The sequence below is a fragment of the Grampus griseus genome (genome assembly GCF_964374135.1).
Source record: "Grampus griseus genome assembly, chromosome: 16".
Lineage (NCBI taxonomy): Eukaryota > Metazoa > Chordata > Mammalia > Artiodactyla > Delphinidae > Grampus > Grampus griseus.
Window position 1 is genome coordinate 61,604,347 of NC_139010.1, and position 26,403 is coordinate 61,630,749.

Below are 26,403 nucleotides of genomic sequence, written 5' to 3' on the forward strand. Positions count from 1 at the left end.
GACTGAGGAAACTCTTTTTAATGAAAGAAGTGATAAAGTCTTATTGCAAAAGTCACGTGGTACAGGAGATGTTGTGGCCATCTTTGGAAATAATCAACCTGAAGAATTTATAAGAATTTTCAATCCAAAGACATATTCTTTTCATTATTAGAAAATTTGTTTTCATTAATTTCTCTCCCTCTCTGTTATATTCTGTTATATTTTCTGTTCTCTCATGTAGGAGCTCCTGTTCAACAGATATTGAACCCCCTGGGTTGATCTTCTTTGTCTTAACTTTTCTTTCAAGTTCTGTTTTTTAATCTTTTAGAAGATTTCTTTATTTTTCCCCCAGACCCTCTATTGAATTTCTTATTTTGCAATGGCATTTCTAATTTCTCATAACTTTTAGTGATCTTTGCATATTTTTCTCAGCATTGTATTCTTGTTTTCCAGATGCACCTCGTTCTCTAATATATATATATATATATTTTTTGCGGTACGCGGGGCTCTCACTGTTGTGGCCTCTCCCGTTGCAGAGCACAGGCTCCGGACGCGCAGGCTCAGCGGCCATGGCTCACGGGCTCAGCCGCTCCGCGGCATGTGGGATCTTCCCAGACTGGGGCATGAACCCGCGTCCCCTGCATCGGCAGGCGGACTCTCAACCACTGCGCCACCAGGGAAGCCCTCTAATATTTTTAAAGTTGAAAGTTACTTTCTATTCCAGCTAATCCTTACAAGTGTCCCTAATGGCAAGTCCAGCCTACAAGCAAAGATGGGCATCCAGGAGGAGCAACAGGAGCTACGCAGCAGACAATGTCTTTGGCGCATGGAGAAGGAGGTTGCGGGCCTCTCTCTCCCCATTTCCTGCACTCAGTGCCAGCTCGCCATGCACCCATCCATTCATTCGACAACAATTTCCTGAGCACCTGCTCTGTCAGGCACTGTTCTAGGCACTGGGAAAACAGAAGTTAATGAAAAAGCAAGATTTTGCTCTCCTAAAGCTCACATTCCAGCCGGGATGACACATAACCAATAGACAAAGAGTTAAATAAGATAATGATAGATTGTTGAAGACAACAGAATGCGACAATGTGACAGGGCTGGGGGGGGGTCTCTGAGGAAGTGATCAAGGAAGGCCTCTCTGGGAGGTGTCATGTGAGGCCCGAGTGCCCAGAAGGAGTCAGCTGCTTGAAGACCTGGGGGAACGGAGTTCGAGGCAGAGGGGACAGCAATGGCAAAGGCACTGAGAGAGCACTGCACTTGGGGCCCCAGGATCAAGGGGGTGAGCTGAGAGACAGGAAAGGAGGATGGCAGGGGACAGGTCTAGAAGGGCAGGTGGGGACCCACCACACAGGGCCTGGTGGTAAGGAACTGGGGGTTCATTCCCAAAAGAAAGGAAGGCTTTCAGAAAGGTTATGAAAGGGGTGTGTGATACGATCTGATTTATTTTGAGAAGGATCACTGGTGGGAAGACAAGAATGTGAGGGGAGGTCCCCCAGGAGGCCTGCTCAGCTGCCCAGGTGGGAGGTGATGGGGCTGGACCAGGGTGGGGGCAGAGCAGACGGAGACGAAGAGGGCAGAGCTTGGCTGCATTCAAAGGGTTTGAATCCCTTTCGCACCTCAGGTGTTCCTAACAGCTGACCTGGGCAGCCCAAGTGCCCAGATCTGGCCTGATGACATCAAGGGCTGACGCTGCATCGCTGCCTTGAGGGCTCCCTTCCTGGTCACTGAGGTCGGCCATTTGGCCCACAGGAGGCTTTTCTTGCAATTTCTCCTTTCTGGAGGCCCTTTAGGCTAAGGGTGTCCTAGTGTCTGTTCACAGTTCATGGAAGGGGAAGGCAAGGTGGAGACCAGAAGAAAAAGAGAAAAATCCCTGAAGCAAAAACTAAAACTCAGGCAGAGTTGCCAGGGGAGCCTAGTCAAGTGGCCCATGCAGTGAGGCTGACCACCCTACCCCTCCCCAGGCTCTGCACCAGGCCAGCTGCTTTCACGAGGCTTTCCTGGAGGGGAGAACCTGACTCCTGCCAGGGAAGCAGGGAACACAAGAGGAAGAGCTCCCCGCGGAGCCCACCCTGGCGCCCAGCTGCAGGTTGGCTGTCCAGGTGACAGCATTGATGCAGACCCAGGTGATGGCTTCTCCTCGCGACCTCATAAACACGGCAGCTGCCCACCTAGGACGAGGTGTGGGAGGACGAGGAAGGGCAAGGCGGGAAAGGGCTTGGCCGCTGGAGGACCGCAGGCACCTGTGCTCCTCCCTGCGGGGCTCCATCCTCTGCAGAAGCAGGGATCCCCTGACCTCGGCCGTGCCAGGCAGTCCTGCCTCCACACCTTCACACGTGCAGTCTCCCTGCCTGGGTGCCTTCTCAGCCCACCAAACCCAGCCCTTCCCCTAGGCCCACCTCCAGTTCCACCTTCTCGGTAAAACCTGAGGCGGGAGGAAGGGAATCTAGCATTTATCAGACACCTCCTCTATCGGCACCAATTTATTTCTTAAAAAAAAGTCTCTGATGTCAATTACACCTCACTTTAAAATAAACATGTGAATAAAATGTAGCAAAATGTGAACATCTGTTAAATCAGTAGGTCTACAGATGCATTATATTGTTTTCTGTGGGATTTTAAAAAATTCATAATTAAAAATAAACACTAGAAAAGGCAAGCTGACTGGCTGCGATGCACAGAAGCAGCTGGCAGGGGCCGGACTGGAGCATTGGGAGGCCTGGTAACGAGGCAGTAGATACAAGGGAGGAGTCAGGAGGGCTTGGCCGAGGGGCCTGGGGCAGAGAGGAGGGATCTGCAGGGGTAAGAGATGGTGCAGTGACTGAGAGAGGGAAGGAGGGAGGAGGGGAAGGAGGACGGGGGGGTCTAGATAGGGGCCGGGTTCGGAGCACGCTGAGGTGCAGGCATACGTGTGACTTTTAAGTGGAGATGCCTTGAAGGGTCAGCCTGCGGTCAGTTCATGCTGCATCTGTCTCCACCGCTCAGCCCCACCCTGGACCCAGTGACTTGCCCATAGCAGGTGTTCAACAAACATGGTCAGGTGCTCACCCCCACCCGCCTTCTAGCTGACGACAGAGTCTGGGCCCAGAGAACTAGCCCCCATTGAGAAGATGCCCAAGGAGAACAGAGCCCCACCCCAAGCCTATTCCTGGTGCCCTACCTGACCCAGATGCCCAACAGCTGGTACCATATTTGGGGGCTAGCCTGCAAGGGCCATGCCCTCGCCTGGGCGAATGCCTACTGCTCAGCTATTTCTAGTGGGGACAGCAGTGGGGCAGGCGTGGCCCTGGAGGAACAGCTAGCACGGGGCAGGAAGGGATTAGGTGATGGAACAGATAGATGAGACCCTCTGTCCAGCTAGAGAAGAGGAAGAGCCAGCCTGTGGTCCCCACCTTACCCACAGGAGCCCCGAGCCCGACTCTCTGGGGCAGCCTGGGTGAGGGCTGAGAGCACCGCCAGGCCTGGGGCAGGGGGACTGCAGTCACATCTCTTCTAGGAGGGGGAAGACCAATGGCTGGCCATCATGGGTGCCCTCTGGAGGCAGGGCAGGCTCCCCACCAGGGTGCCAAGACCGTCACTGGATTCCAAAAGGAATGTCTACACATAAGCCATTGTCAGGAAAACGGTTTATTTCCCCTGAGAAGGGGAAGCAGCCCCACTCCGCATCGGGGCTTTTGCCTTTGACGGTGCAGACTTGCCAAGCCCCTTGCTCATCACAGTCAGCGACCCTCCGTACAGGTCACAGTCAGGCCCTCACCCGCCCTTCTCCCAGACTCCTGCTTGGGACATGGCAGCATCCCGGGGGGAAGACATACAGACAAAAGAGACCCAGAGACTGACAAAGACATAGCAGGGCCAGAGAAAACACCTCCAGAAAGGAGGCTGGGGAAAGGTCACAGGGATGAACAGAGCTATGCCCAGAGACAGGCCCAGACTCAGAGACCCTTGGGAGATAGAGATAACGAGAAACCGGGGAAAGAGAGAGACACAGAGAGAACACCATAGGGAGAATCCAAGACTCAAGGGCAGAGAAAAGGAAATGAACATACAGAAACTGACAATTTCTCTCTCTATCAGCCCAGCCCAAACCCTCCCCAGCCTGGGCAGTGGGTCAGGGCAGTACCCACCTCCAGAGGCCAGCCCAGCCCCACCTGCTCTGCAGCTGAAGCCTTCCTGGTAAGGGAGGGAAAGGACCCCCCTCCTCTCTGAGGTGCTGGGATCTCCCAGGCTGGCTCTGCAGTGCTCTAGCCCATGTAGGGGCACATCAAAGTTACAGGGGAGAGTGGACAGAAGGGTTTAGCCTGTGGAGTCCAGAGCCAGACGGCCGGTCTAGATCCTGGGCCCCCACCTGCAGAAAGGGTGGTTCTGCAGCTCTACCCTCCCTCACCTCGTTTCTCAACTACACAGCCAAGAAACCTAGGTATTCCAAACTGGCCCAAAGTGTCCCCCAAGTACATAATACGACGGATAAAACCTCAGTTTTGAGCCCTCCTACATGTGTTCGATTTCTTAGGCCATCCCTCCCCTCCACCCACAGGATAAAAACAAGCTCGTTTCCTTGGGGAGCCAGCAGGCCGGCCTTCACCAGAGATGCCCCGAGGAGAGCAGGTCGGCACCGTCTCAGTGGGAAGAATGGCTGCTTGTTGTGCGCCAGAGCCACCCTCTCTGCCAGCATCTCAGCTCCAGCCTGTACACCAGCCTCATGCTTCCTGTTTGGGTGGGTTTTTTTTTTAAGCCATTTCTGAATGTGGTCCATTTAGCCCCAGGGATGCCCCCATGCCCGTCCCATTCCGAGTCTCCTCCCCAGCCCCCAGCCAGCACTGAGCTCAGCCTTCCAGCATGGCTGAACTGGCCACTTTGTTCTGCTGGGCACCAGATAAATGCTCCCTAATTAGCAGATGGAGCCAAACCCTGGCTGGCATTTGGGGCTGTCTCCTGGCCAGCCCTGGAGCATTCATTTACTGCAGCTTGGGGGTGCCTAAGACCCTTTCGTGGCTGGGAATGTTACCCTAGTTCAGGCTGGACAGACACCGTGTCCACAGGGCTGTGATCGCCACCCTAATGGCTCTCCATAGCTGCTTCAGTCTCAGTGGGAAAGGTTTCCTGTGCGTTGTCTCCTAAAAATCTCACGAGGACTCTGTGAAGCAGTTTTTGCAATTAGAGTCATTTAGCAGATGAGAAGGCTGAGTCTCTTGGAGGTTAGGTAATGGCCCAGGGTCACACAGCTGATAAGAGGTAGTAGGGATGAGGTCACATTCATGTAAGTCTGTCTGACAACAAAGCCTGAGCTTCCCATCACTGAGAGCAAACTACTCCACTCGGAAAGTTGGGAAGTTGGTACCAAGAATCCCACAGGCTCTTTTGGAGAGCCTGCTGTCACCCAACTGTGGAGGTCTCTGAGGAATCTAAAATCTTTTTTCCTTGGCTCTAGCTAAATTTTGGATATAAAGGAAAGAACTACAATTCTCCAGTAACTCGCACAATGGCCTGGCCTGAGGAAATGTACCGGAGATGCAGTAATTGCAGCCCCCCAAATCACACGGGGGCTGATGCCCAGGGGTGGCAGGGTGCCGGTGAGGGAAATCACTGCATCTCTGGGTCACCTGGCTTGTGGCTGTCTTCCTTCCAACAAGCCCACAACTCAGGCTCCCACAGTTCACACTGGCTATCTCAGGTCCACAAGAGTCAAAAGCAAAACCAACTGTTGCTGCTGTTGCGGAGGGGATACAAGGACGCCAAGACCTCAACAAGCAGGCTGGGACGCCCAAGCAGCAGGGCTGATGGCAGTGGTCTACACCCTGATTGCCCACCCATTCTATGCCTTCTGCGCCTACCCTGATTCTCCCACCAGTTGGCGGCTCTGGCTCAGGCTAAGGCTGTCAGCCTGGCTTTTCCACCCAGGATGACCCTGACTTCTCCCCTCGGGGTCCCCATTACCAAGCCTAGTGCCAGGCATGTAGCTGGCACTCCTCCAAGATGCCAGGACTGACTTGAAATTCCTTCCTGTGGGAAGGCAGTGCCTTGGTCACAGTTGAAGGCTTCACGCAGCTCGCGCGCGCACGCGCGCGCACACACACACGCACACACACACACATGCACACACACACACACACACACCACTCACCTGGCCACCACTATAGATCTTCCTTCCCTTCATTCTCCAGCTTGGAGGGGACACTGTGCAGCCAACTCTCCATTTGTTATCCAAAGAGGGGTAGATGGGGGCCCGGTGCGGGCAGAGCTGAGCTTGCTAGGTCAGACCTTGGGGCCTGAGGAAGAGGGAAGTGGTGGCAGCAGGGCCTCGCTGATGTCACACCCAAACACACCCTGACATGACACCCTCACGCCGGGAAAACAAGGTGTGCAGCTCGGAGCAATCAGGCAGGTGTGGCCTGACTCAGATGCCACCTCTGGCAAAGCTGAGATTTATTACCCAATGAGAGAAGTGGGCAGTGGTAGGCAGGACGCTTGGGCTGAGCTCCAGGCAGCAGCTGGGCAGAACTTTCTGGGAGGCGGAGAGAAGTCTTCTGCTCTGCACAGGCATCTTCTCTCCAGGAAGGGTGAATGATTGCCCCCTCCCCCCAGGAGCTCTCCTGGTGATGCAACAGGGGCTTCCTGCCCTCCTCAACCAAAAACAGAAAGAAGACTTCTGGAGGGGAGGCTAGAATTCCAGATTGGAATAAACTAAACCTAGAGCGCCTGAGCTCTAGTCCTGCTGTCACTTGCTGGCCCTGTAATGTAGACGAGTCACTTCCCCTCTTAGGGCCTCATTTCCTCATCTGTCAAATAAAGGAAATGGACTACATCAGAGGGTGGCCAATAAATTTCATCTCAAGGTACCATTGCCAATTGATAGGTAATGTCTTCCTGAAGATATCTGGGTTTGTTTTTTCAGAAAGACTCTGAGACCATGTATGGGCTCAGGACCCATGGAACAGTGTCAGCCACGGGCACGGGATGGGAATGTGCTGTGATCAATTAGTGATGCCTGCTGTGGACACAAGACCAGAAAGTGGCAGCATGAGTGCCAGATATGTTATCATCCTGATAGATGATTTCTAAGGGCCTTCTGGTCATGAAACTCAATTCCACCCCAGTTCGCCAGCAGATCTGGTTAATGCTGGTCGGCAAGCATGTACCTCCCATGTTGAGATATTTGCACACAGCTGATTTCTCTCCCTGAGAGATGTGTTCTCGTCCGCCCTGCAGGACAGTTACTGGGGGAGCAGGCAGCTCCCTAAGTCCCCAGTGCCCACACCCACCAGACTTCACCCAGAAGCTTAGAGCCAAAAAATAGTGCCAAGGTTTACTACCCAGAGGACATTCCAGCTTTTCTTACAATCTTCCCCAATGTCTACAAAGGGGCTTCCCCCACTGTGTGACAATCCCACCTTGCCCCTGAGGGAGGATGAGAGAACAGAAAAAGGCAGAGATGGCTCCTGACTTCCTGGCGGTCACAAGTGAGGGTCTCGTCAGACACGGCTTGGTCCCTGAGGAACTCCTTGGGAGATGTGTGCCAGGACCACCTACAGACCATTTGCCAGGAAGACCACATGCACCAAATGCACGCAGGTACCAAGACAGGTGCTCACAGACCAGGTACTCATCTGTATAGGAAAAGATTAATTTCCCAAGTGCACCTGCAGCATGACAAGGATCCCACAGCTCTGGCTGCTTCAGACCGTCGGACAAGCTCCTCTCCTCTCTTTGCATCCTTAAGCTCTGCCGGGGCAGACGGTGGGGATGGCTGACAGCAGACCCTGCCACCGTATGCATCTGGCACGGACGTGTGGACACCCTGCCCCATGTACGATGCCCATGGTCACCTCTCTCCATCTATTCTGGACCTGCAAGACCCCTCATGTACAAGGTCATTCCTAAACCCGTGGGGCTGGGGAAACTGCACAAGAAGGAGTCACTGTACAAACTGCAAACTTCATCTGCTTGGAGTGGAAAAAAAATAAACCCACCTTCAAGTGCACGCTAGCTGGGCACCGAGCAACCCAGGATTCCAACTCAGTGAACAGCTTTCCAACCTGAGCCGGCCTGGAGGTACCATTTCCCCAGGCCTTCCCCACCCAACACTTCCTGGAGAACAGACACCCTACGACCCTCTCCCCTCCGCTAGGCAGAACCTGCCAGAGGGGAAATCAGTAGACAGAGAGGAAACTGGAGTTCACCCTCAGGCCGTGGGGCCAGATGAAAGGGAGCAGCTGAGGCAGAGCCAGCTCCCGGGGGAGGGGAAGCCAGCCACAGAATTCCCAGGAGCTACTGGAATCCCCACAGGGCTCCCCTGGAATCCCCCTGTGTTCCATCAGGAATCTGAAAGATGCCTCTTTCCAAGAGCAAGGAAAAACTGTCGACAAATAGCAACTTTCTGAACAGCAGTGTTTTCCTAACAGAGGATGGTGGATTGGTAATTACACTTCGGAGGTGAAACAGTTTATCTGGGAAGACCTAACCACCACCACCTGCCTCTCCCACCTACAGGCAGACAGAGCTATGTGGTGAAAGTGAAGTCTGTATAGATGGGGCACAGGAAGAAACCTCGGCCTCCAGCTGGAGTAGGGATGTCCAGCTATTTTCTCTTGAAGTTAAGTTTCTGAGGACCTAACTGGTGAGTTCTCAGCTTCCCTGTCTAGGGACTCCACACCAGTCACTATTCTCAGGGCTTTCTTTACATGGATTGTCTCATTTCATTCTTACTATCACCCCATGAGGCAGGTATTTTTATTATCCCCATTACACAGATGAGAAAACCGAGGTACAGAGAGGTTAAAGAACTCACCAAAGGTTATATACAGCTAGTAAGTGCTGGAGCTGGTCTTGGAATCCAACCATCCTGACCCTGGAGTACCTGCCCTTAACCACTGCACTCCACAGCCAAGAAGCTCTCAGCGTGGTTCATCATGACACGAGAACTGCCACCCAAGTGCTTCTTGGCCCAATACACAGTTCATGTGTTGTAGGCAATACTGGAATACAAGATTCCAGTTTGACAAGATAATTTGGACAGGTCCCTGGGGTTTGCTGTAATGGATTCTAACCAGTTACATTCCATAGGAATGATCTAGAATGGTGATTCAGGAAATATGAGGTAATGTGATTTTAATAATCATTTTCATTTTCTTTCTCTTGTTAGATATGTTATTAATGTCTATTTTTTTAACCTGTGTGTTTTCTGTCCCATTATACTGTAATGACCGGGAGGAACACAGTTTATTTTAGACCTCCCACTTTTCCCACCTCCTCCCACAGGTATCTTTTAATTATTATATATAAATGTTGTAAGTAATACATGACTACATTCTCCTTTTTAAAAAAAGTAAGACATTACAAATAAGGCTAAGGTTCCCTTTTGACCAAGCCCTCCCTCCCATCCATGTCCCCAGCCCTCTTCCAGAGATAACTCTTTTACCAATTTGGAGTGTATCCTTCCAGACCTTTTAAAAATAATTGCGTACTTATGCTGTGCATGTACTTATACAAGATGTATCTTGTTGTTTTTGCATAATTGCTATGATACAATGTTTTGAAACTCGCACTGGGCATTCATTAACATTTCTTAGAGCTCCATCCATGGGACCGATCAGTCTCTATGGTTTTGACTGTTGTACAAAGTGGTATGAGACAACAGCTTACTTAGCCATCCCCTATGTTTCCCATTTTTGCCACGGCAAACAATAGGAGGCTTCCTGGGACTGGGGACTGACCTCAGTCAAGGCCAATGCTCTTGTCTGTCCAGGGCATGCGAGCAATCACAATGACCCTCAGCTTATCGCACTGCTGGCACTAGAACTGCCACACCATGTGCTGGGACTCTCTAGAATCCTTGGTACAAAACTGTTCTTAGAACGTGGCAAGTTACCTCCCCCAGGCTTTAGTCTAGGGTCAATGATCTCAAACAACACAGAGCTTGCCTTGATGATTAAAAGACAGAGCCTGCAGGGAAGACACCTCCCCCAGACCCCTCTTCTACTCTCAGGTTGATCCCTGCACACACCAGGATCACCCCAGTTTGACCTGAGCTGAGGCCTGCTCTGGACATCAAACCAAACTAAAGCTCACATAAATTTAAGGAATAGAAAAATGAACACAGATGTTTACCTGCAATGAGGGACTGGGGGGTAGAGCTCTTCTAATTATAAAAATGCTGTGATCCTGTAACTCTCCCTATATTACATCAGAACACGCCCACACACACATACACATCCCTCCTAAGGTTGGTTAGTAACAATTTGCAGATTATAGTTTTGTTCACCCATCATAAACCTGGCTATTTGAGAGCTGAAAAGTGAGTGTGACCCTGGGTGGGTAAGTGGGTGGAGACGCTGGAGAGATGAATAAGGAAGAGAGATAAAAGCTCTTCATAATAGGTTAAGCCCTTTAGAACAAATGAGCAAACCTGAACAGCCTTCTTAACTCTATCTCCCAAGCAGCATGGGGGAGGCTAAAGGGCCTCTCCCAGCTCTGATCAAATATTGACCCTGTGCACTCACTGGCCAGAGTTCAGACTAAAGGGCCAGCAGCACTATGGAGCCAACGTTTGCAGAGCAATTACTGCATCCCAGCGCCTTGTAGGTCAGATTGTGAAACAACCTTTGATGGAGCCGGAGCTTCAGAGAGCCTTCCGGTCCTTCCTTGGTGGGGCGAGGTCTTGGGGGAGACACTTAACAGTGAAGGAGCTGTGCAAGGAAATTTACAGAGGCTGGAAACGTGGTCCAGCACCAAAGAGAAGGCAGCTTAAGAGCATCTGCGGTCCTTTTCCCTGCTCCCTCTCCCCTTAACTCCACCTCCAAGTAATCCAAACTCTTTATAACTAAACAGGCCTCAATATCAGGCCTTGTCCCTGCCAGCTCCCTCTGGGACAGGTCCCTTTCGTGGTCAGATAGGGCTGAGTGGTGGATTATTTTTAGAAGAAACCAATTTCCACTTGGAGACCTAGAGCCTCTCCTTTCCCTGTTCCCAGCTTGACATCTGAAATGCCCTTAGGAGCCCTTTCTAGTAACTGACCTGGTTTCCAGAAGAGGTGTTTGGAAGAGCTGTTGAATTTGAATTGCTCTATGGATGGGGCAAATCACGGTGGAATACAGTCCCCCTCCTGCCGCAGGGGCCCTGGAAGATGTTAGAGGACAACTGGGGAGGGCCTGGGAGGTGGCAGAGCACACTGGGGTGGGCGTAAAGCCAGATCGAGCCTGCTGTGTGTCCCCAATGGTCAGAGGCAGCACAGTCCAACAGAACTTCCTGTGATGGTAGAAATGTTCTGTATCTGCTCGGTATGTAGCCATTAGCCACTGCGGCTCTTGGGCACCTGCAATGCAGCAAGTGATGAAGAAACTAAATTTCATTTCATTTAAAAAAAATTAAATGAACTTAATTGAATTTTTAAAATTTGATCTTTAAGTTTTTAAATTAACTTAAATTTACACCTAACTAGCCGCATGTGGCTGGTGGCTTACTGCATTGGACAGCACAAGTCTAAAGGTTCCATACCTGGTGCTTCCCAGTGGGTGGGAAGAGGGGCTGGGTTCACAGGCCCTTGAGTGAGAAGGTGGCAGAACCACTGGGGCTGAAGGCTCAAGAAAGAAACATGGGAAGAGAAGAAGGTTTTGGGCAGAGTAGAGGGTCTTATCCTAGTGCCCTTGGAAGGATTTCAGGGGGGCGTGGATGACCAAGCGGGTTATTAGAATTGTATATGTACATTCTTGCTTGTCTGGAAAGATGCATAAAAGAAACCCTGAGCCCCCAAAATAAAAGAAAATAACTCATTGGTCTGTCAGATAAACTTACTTCTTCAGGGAAGTCTGCTCTGATACCAGAGTATAAGGTTTCCCTAAAATATGTCTATGGTGCTTCTCTCTGTAGCATTTGGAATCATATAAAATAATATGTATATACATTTTTAAACTAAAATCTGTCTTTCCTCATTAAGCTGTAAGGCCCATAAAAGCAGTAACCAGATCTGCTTTTGCTCACCAATAAATCCCCACCCAGAGCCTGGCATCCTTCCTGGGACACAGAAGGCAGGCACTTAAGACTGAATAGGTTGGGATAGATGGATAGATGGATGGATGGATAGATGGGCAGATGGACAGATGGAGAGGAGGCAGACAAGTACGCACAAATGAACGAACAAACTAAGAAATAAGTTAGGGACATACTTTACCTCGATAACTATAAATCTCAAAAAGCAACCAAATCCCCTCAAACTGGAGTGGGGGTGGTGGCTATATCACTCTAGGCCACTGTCACCAATCAAAACCATATGGGCAGGGCTCCCCTGGTGGTGCAGTGGTTAAGAATACACCTGCCAAGGCAGGGGACACAGGTTGGAGCCCTGGTCCAGGAAGATCCCACATGCCGCGGAGCAACTAAGCCCGTGCCTCACAACTACTGAGCCTGCGCTCTAGAGCCCGCGTGCCACAACTACTGAGCCCGTGTGCCTAGAGCCCGTGCTCCGCGACAAGAGAAGCCACCGCAATGAGAAGCCCGCGCACCGCAACGAAGAGGAGCCCCCGTTCGCCATAACTAGAGAAAGTCTGTGCGCAGCAACAAAGATCCAGTGCAGCCAAAAATAAATAAATTAATTAATTAAAAAAATATATGGGCATCTTCTTAGTTGCCCCCTCCCAAGAAGGATGCTCTTTCCTTCCTCTTCATCCCCTGCCATGTTACTTGTACCTCAATCTAGTATTTATTTCATCTACAGTGGACTAAATTGCTTAAAAGTCTATTTCCCCACTAGATACAGACTCCTAGAAGGAAGGGACCTTGTCCTTCTCAAATGAGTGTCCCTCCGCCTGTGCCACTTCTGCCCTGCAAAAGTGCAAATGTGGTGGAGGCCTTGGCAAAGGCCAATCCACTCTTACCACGAGCCAGCCTAGTTTCCTCATCTTTATACTTCCACCCTTGCCATGCACAGCCAGGCTAAGGCTGCCAGATTTAGCAAGTGAAAAATACAGGACAAAGGATAAAACAGGAATTTCAAATAAACAATGAATAGCTTCAAAAAAACTTTTTTTGGCTGCACCATATGGCATACGGGATCTTAGTTCCCCTGACCAGGGATCAAACCTGTGCTCCCTGCAGTGGAAGCGCAGATTCTTAACCACTGGACCGCCAAGGAAGTCCCAATGAATAACTTTTTAGTATATCTCCTGCAATATATGGGATATACTTATACTAAAGAAAAGTATACAGTCCCCAGAAAGCCCAGAACCATGAGTTAGTAAAGCCAGTTAGGCAGCTTTCCCTGGGCTGGCTTAGTCGGCGCAGTACTTCCAGGGTTCCAGGGTGGGCCTCAGCCCAAAAGGGGAGGAGCAAAAGGATTCTGAGAATAGCGCTCTACGGCTCACACCCCTCCTCCCAACTCACTCCGTCCTGTCCCAGTGGCAAGCTCCAGAGACAGCCTGTGGGACTGTGTACGCTCTGACACAGCCCTGGCACTGAGTGGCAACTCAGCAGAGTGAAGCCAAGGGATGAAAACGAGAAAGCAACACCATGACAGGAGGTACTAAGTGCCCAGACCCTTCAGCCAGGCAGCCCATCATCCTTGTCACCTGTTAACACCAAGTAACTCACTAGACAACCATGTGCCGGGGAAAACATGGATTTGCTCATTTCCTCCTCACAACAACCCTACTGGGTGGGTACCATGTGAACCTTCATTCTACAGATGAGAAGATGGAGAAGCTAAGGAAGGAACCTCTCTGGAGTTACAGAGTGACAGAGCCAGTAACTGGTCCCAGGCAATGTGTCCCCAGTGCCTAAGCTCCAAGCTGAGTTCTGAGAGCCACCAGTGACCAGAGACGGAATTAGCAATGCCATTTATTCTTCCCCTATAGGAACGCCATATTAAAATCAGAGATCCTGATAAATAAGAAAGGCTTTCTAAAATGAAGGCCATTACAAGTCATCATGTCAAGTTCTGAAAAATGGGTTCCCAAAATGCTTGGTTGAAAGGTTAAATTCCAAAGAACCATCCCAACCCCTTTCCAAACTGCATCTACAGGGTAACAATGACCCACATGGACAGGCCTGGCCATGCTCATGACTAGGGCCAGCGCATCGTACAAGCTGCCTCATGCCGTGTGTCCCCTCTCAACACACAGGAAATGAGCCCTCCAGGCAAGGGAGAAGTGGGGGGAGCAGCATTCCTTTCCTGTGAGATTCTGTAACTAGGGAGGGGGTAGGGGAATAGAACAGGAAAGAGGGGGGAGAAAAGTTCTGATTTGAGAGTTTCCCTCTGGCTCATCAATGAGTCCTTTCAGGGTTCCCTCTCCCCAACTAAGTGATCATTTCCTGTCCAGCACACTACACCCATTGATGGGGTATCAGCAAATCCCAACAGTTTATGCCGGAAGGACACGAGGAGACTGGACAGGAGTTGATGAGGGAAGAGGAAGAAGGCAGGAGCTTAAGGTGTGGCTTTCAACCCCATACTGTTAGCGATTAAGAGAGGATTTGTAATGCAAGGAGCTGGCTCACCTTTGGCTCATCTCATAGACAGAGCCATAATGACAGTGGGATAAAGTCAGGTACTTGGAGGCAAACATGCAAGCCTGGCCTCTCCAAGATGACTCACCACCAGAGGCCTGCAAAGGAAGGAGTGGACCTTGGTTGTGAGGGCCAGCAGTGGATGTCTCTTCTTTGTGTTTTTATAGGCCTAAACCAGGCTCATAGCCCTAAGGAAGAATCTAGAACCTCTCAGCTTTCCCTTCCTGGTATAGGAAGGGTTGCTGCCCAACTCTCAATGATTCTGCCTTGTCTGGTGCCTGCCTCTGATAAACAGGGGTGGGTCCCCTAGTGGCCATGTCTGTGTTCATGTCAGTCTACCCTAGACCATAGTGATTAGTGCAGAGAGGGCACCTGACCCAAGTCAGGCCAATCAGAGTCTTGCCTGGGATTTTTCAGTTTGGAACTGGGAGACAGTCAGTCTCTCTGCTGTTGGGAACCATAAGATATGAAATTTGGGAGCTACTGACAGCTGAACTACTGATGACAGTACCCAGAGAGAAGCCAAGACAAGACAGAGGGAGAGCAGCCTTGGTTTCAGGTGTTCCTGAAGCCACTGCCTCTCTCCCCTTTCCACCATCTGGTTGACTGCATAAGCTTCCCTGGTATATCCTTCCAACCAAGTCTCCTTTTTGTCTAAGCCAGTATGAGTGTAAAACTATTACTTGTAACCTAAAGAGGCCTAATCAAATTAGCTGGCCTCAAGGGAGGTGTCTGCAATGGAATTGTGGATCCATGCTACCATCCCCCTGTGTGACATGCCTGGGTATGTTAGAGAGACACACATATCATACACTTGTACAAACAGGGAGATAAGAGCCTTATTTGGTTACACAGACACAGTGGTATGCCGCATTTGTGTCTGTAGTTCAAGAAACAGCTTATTTTCTGTTTCAGTCTTTTCTGTGTGTTTGCTTTTCTTTGCCTGCAATGATATGGTGGCTTGTGTCTCACCCTGGATGTTTACAGACACATGTCTGCTCAAGTACACAGCACCCATGGCCAACCTCCCGCCTTTCCACCCTGGTTTACCACCCTCCAGACGAAGGAGGGTGACAAAGCATGACTGTTAAGACCATCTGAGGAAGCCAGCGAAGCCCCAGGTATCTGCCTGCATCATCCAGGACTGAGCCCAACCCAGCTTGAGCGCCGAGGTTCCCTCTTCTGTCCCTCTGCTCTGCCTAGACTCTGACCCTGAGAGCTTGGGAAGGGGATTCTCTGGATGACTGAGGACGTGAGAGAGGCCAACCCACCAGACACTCAGGCCACTTCGTGTGGAACCAGGCACCATCTGAGCTCAGACCCACTCACCTGCAGGTCAAAGAACTTGCTGTACCTCCGGTAGATGGTCTGGGACGTGGAGTCGGACCAGGTCACGTTAATGATGTATACCTGTGGGGAAAAGGTAAGAGCAGGTGAGTGGGTGACTAACGCAGGGCCTCAAGCTGTGCTAGGCATCGTTTAACATGACCGTGGGTGTTCCAGGCCAGGACCATCCTTTTTCTCATCTTTGTCCCCAGGGCTTTAGCACAGTGTCAGGTACACATGGATGCTACACATGTGTCTAAATACACACACACACACACACACATACACACACACACACACACACACACCCCTAGAAGGATATTCAATAAAATGCTAAGGATGATTATCTTAGGAGGGTAGGGTTACAAGTGGTTTTAATTTTCTTCTTCTTGTTTATGTGTATTTTATACAATGAACATAAATTTGGAGTTGTTTAAAATTTTAAGTAGCTTATTTCCACTGGTTCTCAAACTTTACGGTGAATGAGATTCTGCAAAGGGCCTTCCAAAATTGCAGATGTCAGGACCCCACCCTCTGAAATTCTGCATAAGTAGACCTGGGTTTTAGAGGATCAGGCATCTACATTTTATTCTTTTTAACAATTTTTATAGAGCAGTTTTATTTTCATAGAAAAACTGAGCAGAAGGTACAGAGGTTTCCTATATATCCCCACCCCCACACATGCACAGCCTCTCCCATTACTAACATCCCTCACCAGAGTGGTACATTTGTTGAAATTGGGCATCTCTGTTTTAAAAAACCCATTCCAGGTCATTCTGCCACAGTTGATCCTCAGAACACACTCTGAACCCACTTCAGGAGACTGTAAGCATTTCAGAGATGTGTGGTTCATCCCAGTATCCCTAAGTCTTAGCTCTGCGTCTGGCACTGAATGGGTGCTCAGAAACCATTCTGCTCCATTGAACAACCAAACTGACCCTCTGGATGAGAGGTAGATTTACAGGAGAGAAATTAGCACATGGAAGATTTGTAAACTTTTCTGAAATGAAGGCATTTCAGGACCCCATTCCCAATGTCACCCCAGTTCCCAGTGCTCAATCAGGCTCTGGACTACTGCCTCAGGCCACTCTGGAAGGCTCACCTAGCCCAGGAGGTGGGTGGGACTCCAAACTGGAGAAGGAGAGAAAGTCACAGGCCCACACAATCTGTCCTATTTTTCCCACCATTTCTGTCCCTCTTATCTGAACTCACACCAAAGACACGCCTTCCTGGGAGAGGCTTCAGTTAGAGGGAGGGTCCCCTCACACAACCTCAGGGCTACTCCGCTGAACTTCCCCACAGTGCCTGTTGTGATGTCTCCAAGCACAGCGTTAAGGGAGGGAGACCCAGGGTTAAGACGTGGGCGAGACCTCCACCTGCTTCCTCCCTCAGAGGAGAATGAGCTGCTGTAGGTCACAGCACTGGTTCCCCTGCCAGGATGCCCCATCCACCAGAATCACCTGCAGACCTCCCTAAAAACCCATATTCCCAGGATTCTGCCTAGCGATTCTGATTCAGGAGGTCTGAGGGGACTCCATCAGAGAGAAGAACAAAGTGGCCAGAGAGGTCAGGGTCACAGCCACTGTGAGAAGGAGGGAACATTAGCAAAGAGAAGGAGCATTTGGAAACCTTGGCATCAGATTGGTTGACTTCACCACATGCCTGGAGCAGGGCTCTCTTGGTCTGCTCGGGCTGCTAAAACATAATTCCATAGATGAGTGACTTAGACAACAACATTTATTTCCCACAGTCATGGAAGCTGGAAGTCCCAGATCAAGGTTCCTGGTAGAACCTTCCTCCTGGCTTGCAGATGGCTGACTTCTGTTGTGTCTTCACATGCTGAAGACAGAGTGAGCTCTAGTCCCTTCCTCTTCTTATAAGGGCACTAATCCCATCATTGGGGCTCCATCCTTGTGACCTCACCTGAACCTAATTACTTCCCAAAGGCCCCACCTCAGACACCATCATACTGGGGATCTAGGCTTCAACATGTGGACTTGAGGGGAGGGGAGGGGGAAGGCACGAACATTTACTTCATAGCAAGGGTTCTGCACACAGGAGTATGAGGCTTTATGTTTGGCTGCTCAGTTAACAGCCAAAGAAATGAGCTCTGAATCTAGTCCCTTCTCCCCTCCGATCTCTAAGTCACAGAGTCAGCCTCGTGCCGTGTGGAGTGTTTGTTCTGAAACACACCCAAGGAGAGCGCCATAGAGCAAAGCAAATACAGCTGAGTGTTGCCACCCTGAAATGGGGTATTTATGATATGACATGTTTTATGTGATCCCAATTAAGAAAGACCATAAAATGAAAAAGCCATCCCTACCCTCACAAGCCCAAAATAAACTGACATAAATAAATATATAGGGATATGCTTTGCTTTATACATATACAAACATATAACTCACACAATAAATTGTAGAAACCATTTAGGTAATGGTTACTATGTGCCAGCAGTGTAAAGCACTCATATGCATTAGCTCGTTTAATCTTCAGCCCAAGAGGTAGCTACCATTGTGATCCCCATTTTGCACAAGAGGAAGATGAGGTTCAGAGAAGCCAAATAACTTGCCCAAGGTCACACAGCTAGGAAAATACAGAGCAAAGGATTGAACCTAGGTCCAACTGAGTCTAATCCCTATGCTCTTAACCACACTGGACTGTCTCCCTATATGTAAATTCAGGAGTGGGGATATTTAATCAAACTACTTGATGAGGACTGAATGGCATTTTTTAAAATAAAGTTTTAGGTAATCAGAAAAGTCTGTACAACCCTTGAGGAACATGGGGGAGGAAGGCTAATTCTGAGAGCCTGAGACCAAGAAGAGATAGAACTTGGCCCAGACAGAGGTCAGCGGTTAAGAATGCTACAAAACCAGACAGACACAGAGGAAACTCTCATACACAACTGGCTTCACCGACTGTGGCAGGATGCTCTGGGGTTTCTCACAGGGGTTATAGCCCACCCCATCCCCCCTGCTGACCCCCAGCTCCTTGACTCCCAAATCCTGCCAGCTACATCTCCCCTCCCACCTGCATCTCCCCTTCCCACAGATGCTGTGCACGACAGGTGCTGCCTTCCTGACCTCCGCCCAGGCAGATGCACTGTAAGGAGGCCCCAAGTGACCAGGCCCTCTCGGGAGAGAGCCTGCACTCGCTCGCAGGCCATTAGACAGTAGTCTTTCTCCCTGGCCAACCAAGTGGGACCCAGAGGAAGGGCTTAACTGGGGCTTAACATGACCCATGCTCCATCCTCCCTAGTAATTAGGGGCTTCCCTTCACCTCCCAGGGAGAATTAATCACAGGCTCACTGCCTCTGGCAGCTGGGAGGCCTCTCCTTTTGCAGAGGAGGAACCTAGGACCGAGGATGGAAATTTGCCAAGGAAAAGGCACAGAGCCTGGAGTCAGCCACTCCCGGGTTTCACTCTTAGGACCTTCCTTATCATCGGCTGTGAGACCTCAGCCCAGCCTCTCAGACCCTCAGGCTCTTCCTCTATTCTATGGGCACAGCCTTCAGGGCTATGGGGCCTGATCCACTACGTTGGTTTCATTGCAGGTGTGCTCACCCCGTTAGTGGTGGAGCTGGGACAGGAACCCAGACCTCCTAATTCCTAGTCTAGGACTAATCAGCACATGACCAGCGTACACCTGCCCTAGAAAAGTCCTTCTTCCTTGACTACTGAAAACAGTTGAAGAGTCACAGGGCATTGTCACTATCTAACACTTGACCTCAACCCACAAGGAAGACAGGCCTCTGGTGACTTACATGTAGGGGTTGGGGGGTGGGGAAATGAGCCTCCACCCCCTGGTTCTCCCAAACCTCTGTGATTTGCCAGAGCCTCCCAGCGCCACCGCCAGCCTACCTTCCTGGAAAAACAGTGTAAAGCCTCAGTTGAGGAACCGGTCAGAGACTTCCCCGGAGGTAAGTCCGGAGGATCTGTGGGCAACCTCCAGGCCCCTTTCCCTCATCTGGGCTGTACGCCTGTCTGCTTTCTTCCAAACCTTGACCATCCTAGATGATCACTCCAGATGAGCAAATGATACACAAAATTCCAGCCCGACTCACATTCCCCCATCCCCAAATCAGAGTTTCCCAAGCCTCCCTGAGCTGGCTGTGCTGGAGCCCCTAGCAATAAAACGCAGAGAAAGAGCAGGTGGAGGGCAAGGGGGACAGGGCAGAGGTCACTGGAGAAAGCCAGCTCTGTTTACCGGGCTACGTCAGGGCCCCAGATAAACTCTCCTCTGGCTGCAGGAGTGACCAAGATAACGTTACCCAGCAGCTGGTTCCAAGCAAGGTTTGCAATTAAACACCTGCCTCCACACACTGTACTTGGAGTTACGTTTCCCGGGTGGAGTTTCCCTTCCTTCTGGATTTTAAAAACTCATGGATTCTATTACCCCATCTCTGGCCACTTCAGGCAGATGGCAAGCATCTAGAAATTGCATCCAGCCTCCCCCAGAGAGGAAGCCCCAGAGTCTCAAGTTCACCTGCCAGGCTCACCCTCTTCCGAGGAGGGTCTCCACCACAGACACAAGTACAGAAGCTCCACGACGCCTCGGTCCCGCCAGCCCACCCGTTCCAAGGCCATCTTGGGCTGCCTCCCATCTGCTCAGCTCATTAGGCCCAGAAATGTCTGAGGCTTCTGAGACTTCCAAGTCCTGCTCCTTTCAACAAGGAAGTGGCCTTGATGCAGATCAGACCCGCAGCTCAGCGCCAGAGCACTGAGAATGAAGCCCAGCCCAGTTTCCATGGAGGGAGGTCCATGATCAGACCTGGGCTGTGGCCAATTAATGACCCAAAGTTACGGCCTAATCATTCCTAGAAGGCCTGGGACCTGCCCCTGTTTAGTTAGAAAGTGCCAGTAAGTACCCATTGCTCCCTGTACTGATGAAAAGTACAGTTAGAGACAAGGAGTTAGGGACCGTGGGGGAAATCCTCTATCTTTGTGGCACTGTGGCTCAGTTTACTAAGGAGGCCTTTTTCCCCTGGACCCCTGCCAGCTGCCCCTGGCCCCAGGCCAAATGGAAACTCAGTGACAATCTTCCTTCACCGGCTCCCAGCAACACAGGGTGGGACCAGTTGGCTAGGACTAGGGCCATCGCATAGAGTTGTGTAAGTTGCTCACTGTCCAAAGACTGCCCGGGACAAGTAGGGGTCGAAATCTAGCCTATCCTCTGCATCCCAAACTGTGCACCCTGGCTCCAGGCTGCAGGCACACAGATAAAGGAGCACCTCCTTCTAATGCATACAGAATGGTTCTGGCCAGGACACAGCACCTTGTCCCCTGGGCAGGTTGTCAGTGCTTTCCAGGGCCCTTGAGGTTACGGTATCTTCTCAGGACCCAGCTCCTCAACGTTCCCAAATCTTCTAGATGGAGGGATGCTTAATGTTTGAGATGGACTGTTCAGAAGTCTGAATGAACGTATTCCAACAGCTGGTAAAGGGGAGTTTACATTTAGGGACATGATCGCTTCTCTGGCTTCCTACTGGAGAAGTTCATCACGTTCTTCCCCAAGAAGATGATGGCAGCCCTAAGGTACCAATAGGCTCTAACCTTCTATTCAAAGGGCCCCATGTACTAAGTCCTATCACGGGCAGGGGAGTCCCAAATTAGGCTGGGCTGATCCTCAAGATGCAGACCACCCAGCAGGGCAGAGGACCCCAGGGCTGCTGCTCCCGGAGCAAGTAGCTCCACCAAATGCTGGGCTGATGCCCCTTCTCCTCCCTGCCGGGGCCCACTGCCCCCCCCCCAATAAGCAGCAGGGGCCCCGGTATCAAAGGCCCATCTTGACAACACTTGGCCGCACCCAAATTGAAAGCTCCCCAGATTTCATCATCTGACCTGGGCCCACCAGCCTAGCAGGTCTGGGGCCATCTCTTGTGCTCACAGTCTGTTTTTCACAACTTGCCAGTTATTAGATCTGCCTTTGTTTTCTAATTGTTGGCTCAGAATGACCGAGCACTGGACACGTGCTGTGTCCCTGTCTATTTCACGTGGGCCACTATGTCCTCCCAGGTCTCCCCATGGGCAGCAGCTGTGTTCCCCGACCCCCTGCGGTGCCCTGGGCCTGCCAGTCCGCTGGGCACACTGAAATACGACTGGCTGGCTCATGAGTGAAAATCCATTGGGTTTGAAGAACCAAAGAAGTCGCTAGCAGCAACCCTTGGGGACTGCCCCCCACTCCAGAAGCAAATCCCCAGTGGCCAAGGGGCAGAATATAAAATACATCCGGTCAGTGCAAAGGTCTTTGCCAACCCAAAACCCTGCCAGCAAAATTAAGTTCAGTGGCCTGTGGCCACCTGGATAAAGTTTCTGAGTACCCTCGGGGTGTGGTCCTTTAAAATTCTGACATTTCCTCTGGGGTGGGTGATTGTTCTTGGGGTGGGAAGGGTAGTGACATTGCAAATTTGGGGAACAAGCAGCACTTAGAAGTCTGGACTTGGGGGGTAACCTCCACCCCAGCACACACACACACACACACACACAGATCCACTACAGGGTTAATGACCAGGCGGTGGAGCCTTTCAGACCTCAGAGCACACTGTTCAGGCTCGCTCTGGACCTCATGTTTATGGAGCAGTCACAGCAAATGCAGCAGAAGCAAACCTCAGAAAGGCTCTGCCAGAGACAGGGTGTGTGGCCAGCAGGAGGCTCCTCCCAGAACCACGATCCACCAATCCCCTCCAAACACAGATGCCGTCACTGCAGGCCTGCGTCAAATGGTTCTCATCTGGGAAAAGAGCTTTTTTCCTTCCAGGTTCATTGAGATATAACTGACATACAACACGGTATAAATTTAAGGTGTACGGCCTAATGATTTGACTTAGATACATCATGAAATGACTGCCACAGTAAGTGTAGTGAACATCCATCATGTAATATGGATATAATATCAAAGAAATAGAAAATGTTTTTCCTTGTGATGAGAACTCTTAGGATTTACTCTTAACAACCTTCATATAAAACGTACAGCTGTGTTAATTATATTTATCATGTTGCACATTATATCACTAGTACTTATTTATCATAGAACTGGGAATTTGTACCTTTCATCCAATTCCCCCTCCACCTACCCTCCTCTGGTAACCAGAAATCTGATCTCTTTTTCTATGAGTTCGTTTGTTTATGAAGTATAATTGACCTACAACACTGCTTTACTTCCTGGTACACAATACAGTGATTCGATATTTCTACACATTTCAAAATTATCACCACAATAAGTCTAGTTACCATCTGTCAGCATACAAAGGTATTACACAATTATTGACTATATTTACTATGCTGTAATTTCATACCTGTGATTCATTTATTTTGCAGCTGAAAGTTTGTACTTCTTAATCTCTCTCACCTATTTTTCTCCTCCCCCCATCCCTTCCCCTCTGGCAACCACCTGTTTGTTTTCTGTATCTATGACTCTGTTTCTGTTGTTTGTTCATTGTTTTGTTTTTTAGATTCCACATATAAGTGAAATCATACAGTATTTGTCTTTCTCCATCTTATTTCACTTAGCATAATACCCACTAGGTCCATCCATGTTGTCACAAATGGTAAGATTTCATTTTCATCCTCTTTATGGCTGAGTAAATACTGGGTTGGCCAAAGGGTTCGTTCGTGTTTTTCCATAACATCATACGGAAACCCAATATATATTACATTAATTTACATTATATATTTATTTATATTATATATCATATATTTTTTCATTCTCTTTATGGCTGAGTAACATTCCATTTTATATATGTGTGTGTGTGTGTATTTATATACAAAACATATTCTTTTTTTTTTTTTTTTTGCGGTACGCGGGCCTCTCACTGTCGTGGCCTCTCCCGCTGCGGAGCACAGGCTCTGGACGCACAGGCTCAGCGGCCATGGCTCATGGGCCCAGCCGCTCTGCGGCACGTGGGATCTTCCCGGACCGGGGCACGAACCTGTGTCCCCTACATCGGCAGGTGGACTCTCAACCACTGCGCCACCAGGGAAGCCCTAAAACATATTCTTTATCTAGTCATCTGTTGATAGTCATCTGTTGATAGGCACTTAGGTTGCTTCCCTATCTTGGCTAGTGTAAATAATGCTGCAATGAACATAAGGGTGCATGTATCTTTTCTAATTACTGTTTTCGTTTTCTTCAGATAAATACCCAGAAGTGGAATTGCTGGATCATATGGTAGCTCTATTTTTAATTTTTTGAGGAACCTCCACACTGCTTTCCAAAGTGGCTGCACCAATTTACCTCCCCACCAACGAGGCATGAGGTGTTCCTGTTTCTCCACATCCTCGCCAACACTTATTTGTTGTCTTTTTGATAATAGCCATTCTGACAGGTGTGAAGTGATACCTCATTGTGGTTTTGATTTGCATTTGGAAAAAGGGCTTTTAAGGGGATTTGGAGGAGGGGATACTCAGCAGGCTCTTAAACTGTATCAAACACCTTCAAGAGTGTTTGGTCAGTACTCATCACACTCAGGGCCTGCCATCGTTTGCATGAATCATGGGCCTCGATTGTTTAGCTAATTTTGAGGGCAATGCATAGGCAAGAGGGTTTGGAGGAAGTGTCCATATTGCTGTTGCCTCCATTTATTCCTCTGCAAGATGGGGATAACCGTGGTTACTTCACTGTGGGGCTGTTGTGAGGATTTGTGATCTAACCCTGCATCTCCCCATTAGAACACAAGCTCCCTGAAGGCAGATTATGGCATCCTAACGCCCAGCAAGACACTTTACACCTAAGACGCACTCATTTAATGTCCCCTAAGTAAGTGAAGGAACGAAGTAACCAGCTAATGTCGAGTGAGTGCTTGCTTGGTGCCTGGTTTTGTGCCACTCTAAAGATGAGGCAAAGTCCCCGACCTCCAGGCCCTTACAGCTCAGCTGTGGCAGCCAGACTCACACTGACAAACCAAGTAGGGAAACAGTATAAGATGGAGTGATGGGATGCCAAAAAGTGAGGCTCAGGAAGGACCACAGGCAGCATTGGCATCATGGAGGAGGAAGACGGCTTTGAAAGCATTTGGTGGATTTAAATTTTAGCTTCAACATTTCTCTGCTGTGTGGGCTTGGGCATGTGTCTTAGCCTTTCTGAGTCAGGGTCTCCTTAGCTGCAAAGTGTGGTTTATAAAGGGATCTTCCCGTTAAATGTGATGGAGCACATGGGGGCGCCCAGCACAGGGCCTGGCACATGGGAAGCGCCCAGTGAACCTTTGCTATTTAGATACTCAGGAAGGGGGGGGTGGTGAACTGACTTCTTTCCATTTGTCCTGAGACTTGGATCATGACACCAGGAATAGGAGTAGGAGGGGAGCAGGATATGAGAAACAGGGACACAGATGGGCAGGGTAACACACACACACACACACACACACACACACACACGCACGCGCGCACACACACACACACACACACACACACACACACATCCCACTACTAATAACAAGCCTGGCCTGGGAAAGTTGAAGAGCAAAAATAACTGTGCTGCCCAGGGCTGGGAAACAATGGCCATCCTCAGGAGCGCCCCGCTGAAAGGATGGACGGGCTGCAGCAAGCCCCTCGGGGTCGGAGGCTTTTTTTCTTCTTTTTTTTTTCGTTTCCTGGACAGGAAATGAGTGTGCAAAGTAGGAGCTCCCAGGATTTACAAACCCTATGTGGACCTTAAAAAAGATTCAGATGTCGAAGCTCTGCCCTTAGTCACCAGAACTAGGACAGAAACAGCAGGAAGAGCCAGTTTTCTACAAACCTTTTTCTTAAATGCAGGAACTAGTGGTTTCATTAGGAACAAAAATAATAGCCACGTCTGTTTATTGATCACTTATTGCATTCCGGGCCTTGCTAAGCACTTTATCCAGATGATCTCACTTAATCCTTACATTGATTCTGTGAGGAAAGTGTTATTGTCTCCAGTTGACAAATGAAGAGACCTCAAGAAATAACTGATCTACCTGAGGTCCCGTGGCAGGTGATGGAGCTCAAGTTCAAATGCAGTGTTGACTGCCGTAGCCCAACCACTTCGTCCTCTGATAACTACACCAGATTGCCTGGAGCCAGGCAGAGCCCCTGTCACAAGGATTTGCTCTGTCAGATGGCTGCTCCACGTGTAGGTGACCCATCAGTCAGTACTGAGGCCACCCTGAGGCAGGGGGTAAGGAGCTCTCTATGGGGACCAGCACTCTATTTTGCACAGTTTAGAATCAATCTGATTGGCTAGGGACTTCCTTGGCGGTCCAGTGGTTAAGACTCCACCCTTCCACTGCAGGGGGCATGGGTTCAATCCCTGGTGGGGGAACTAAGATCCCGCATGCCTCTTGGTGTGGCAAAAAAAAAAAAAATCCGATTGACTACATGAAAAGTTGTTACTCTCTCTGAGCCTCCACTCGCCATCTATAAAATGGGGGTGGTAACACCTGCTTCACTGTGAAGATTAATGAGAACACAAGCAAAGCACAACCACGGAGCCTGGGACACTGTAGCTGCTCAATAAACGTCACCTCTCTTCCCCGCCACACCCTTCAAAGTGCCTAGCGCAGTCTTCTGCGCTCTTGGAGTTTTAGCCTCTTCCCTAGAATTTCCTGGAGACACCAATGAGCCCAGAGTCAAGAAAGGAAGGCAT

General features: G+C 49.9%; 1 protein-coding gene across 2 annotated transcripts in view; it reads right to left on the reverse strand.

Moving 5' to 3' along the window:
* The window catches only part of SH3PXD2A (SH3 and PX domains 2A), a 246,719-nt gene that overhangs the window by 177,429 nt on the left and 42,887 nt on the right, over positions 1-26,403 (reverse strand). For both annotated transcript variants that reach the window (XM_082673397.1, XM_082673396.1), the window contains exon 2: positions 15,805-15,885. In XM_082673397.1, coding sequence (XP_082529523.1) covers positions 15,805-15,885 — 81 coding nt within the window. The remainder of the gene's footprint in view (positions 1-15,804; positions 15,886-26,403) is intronic.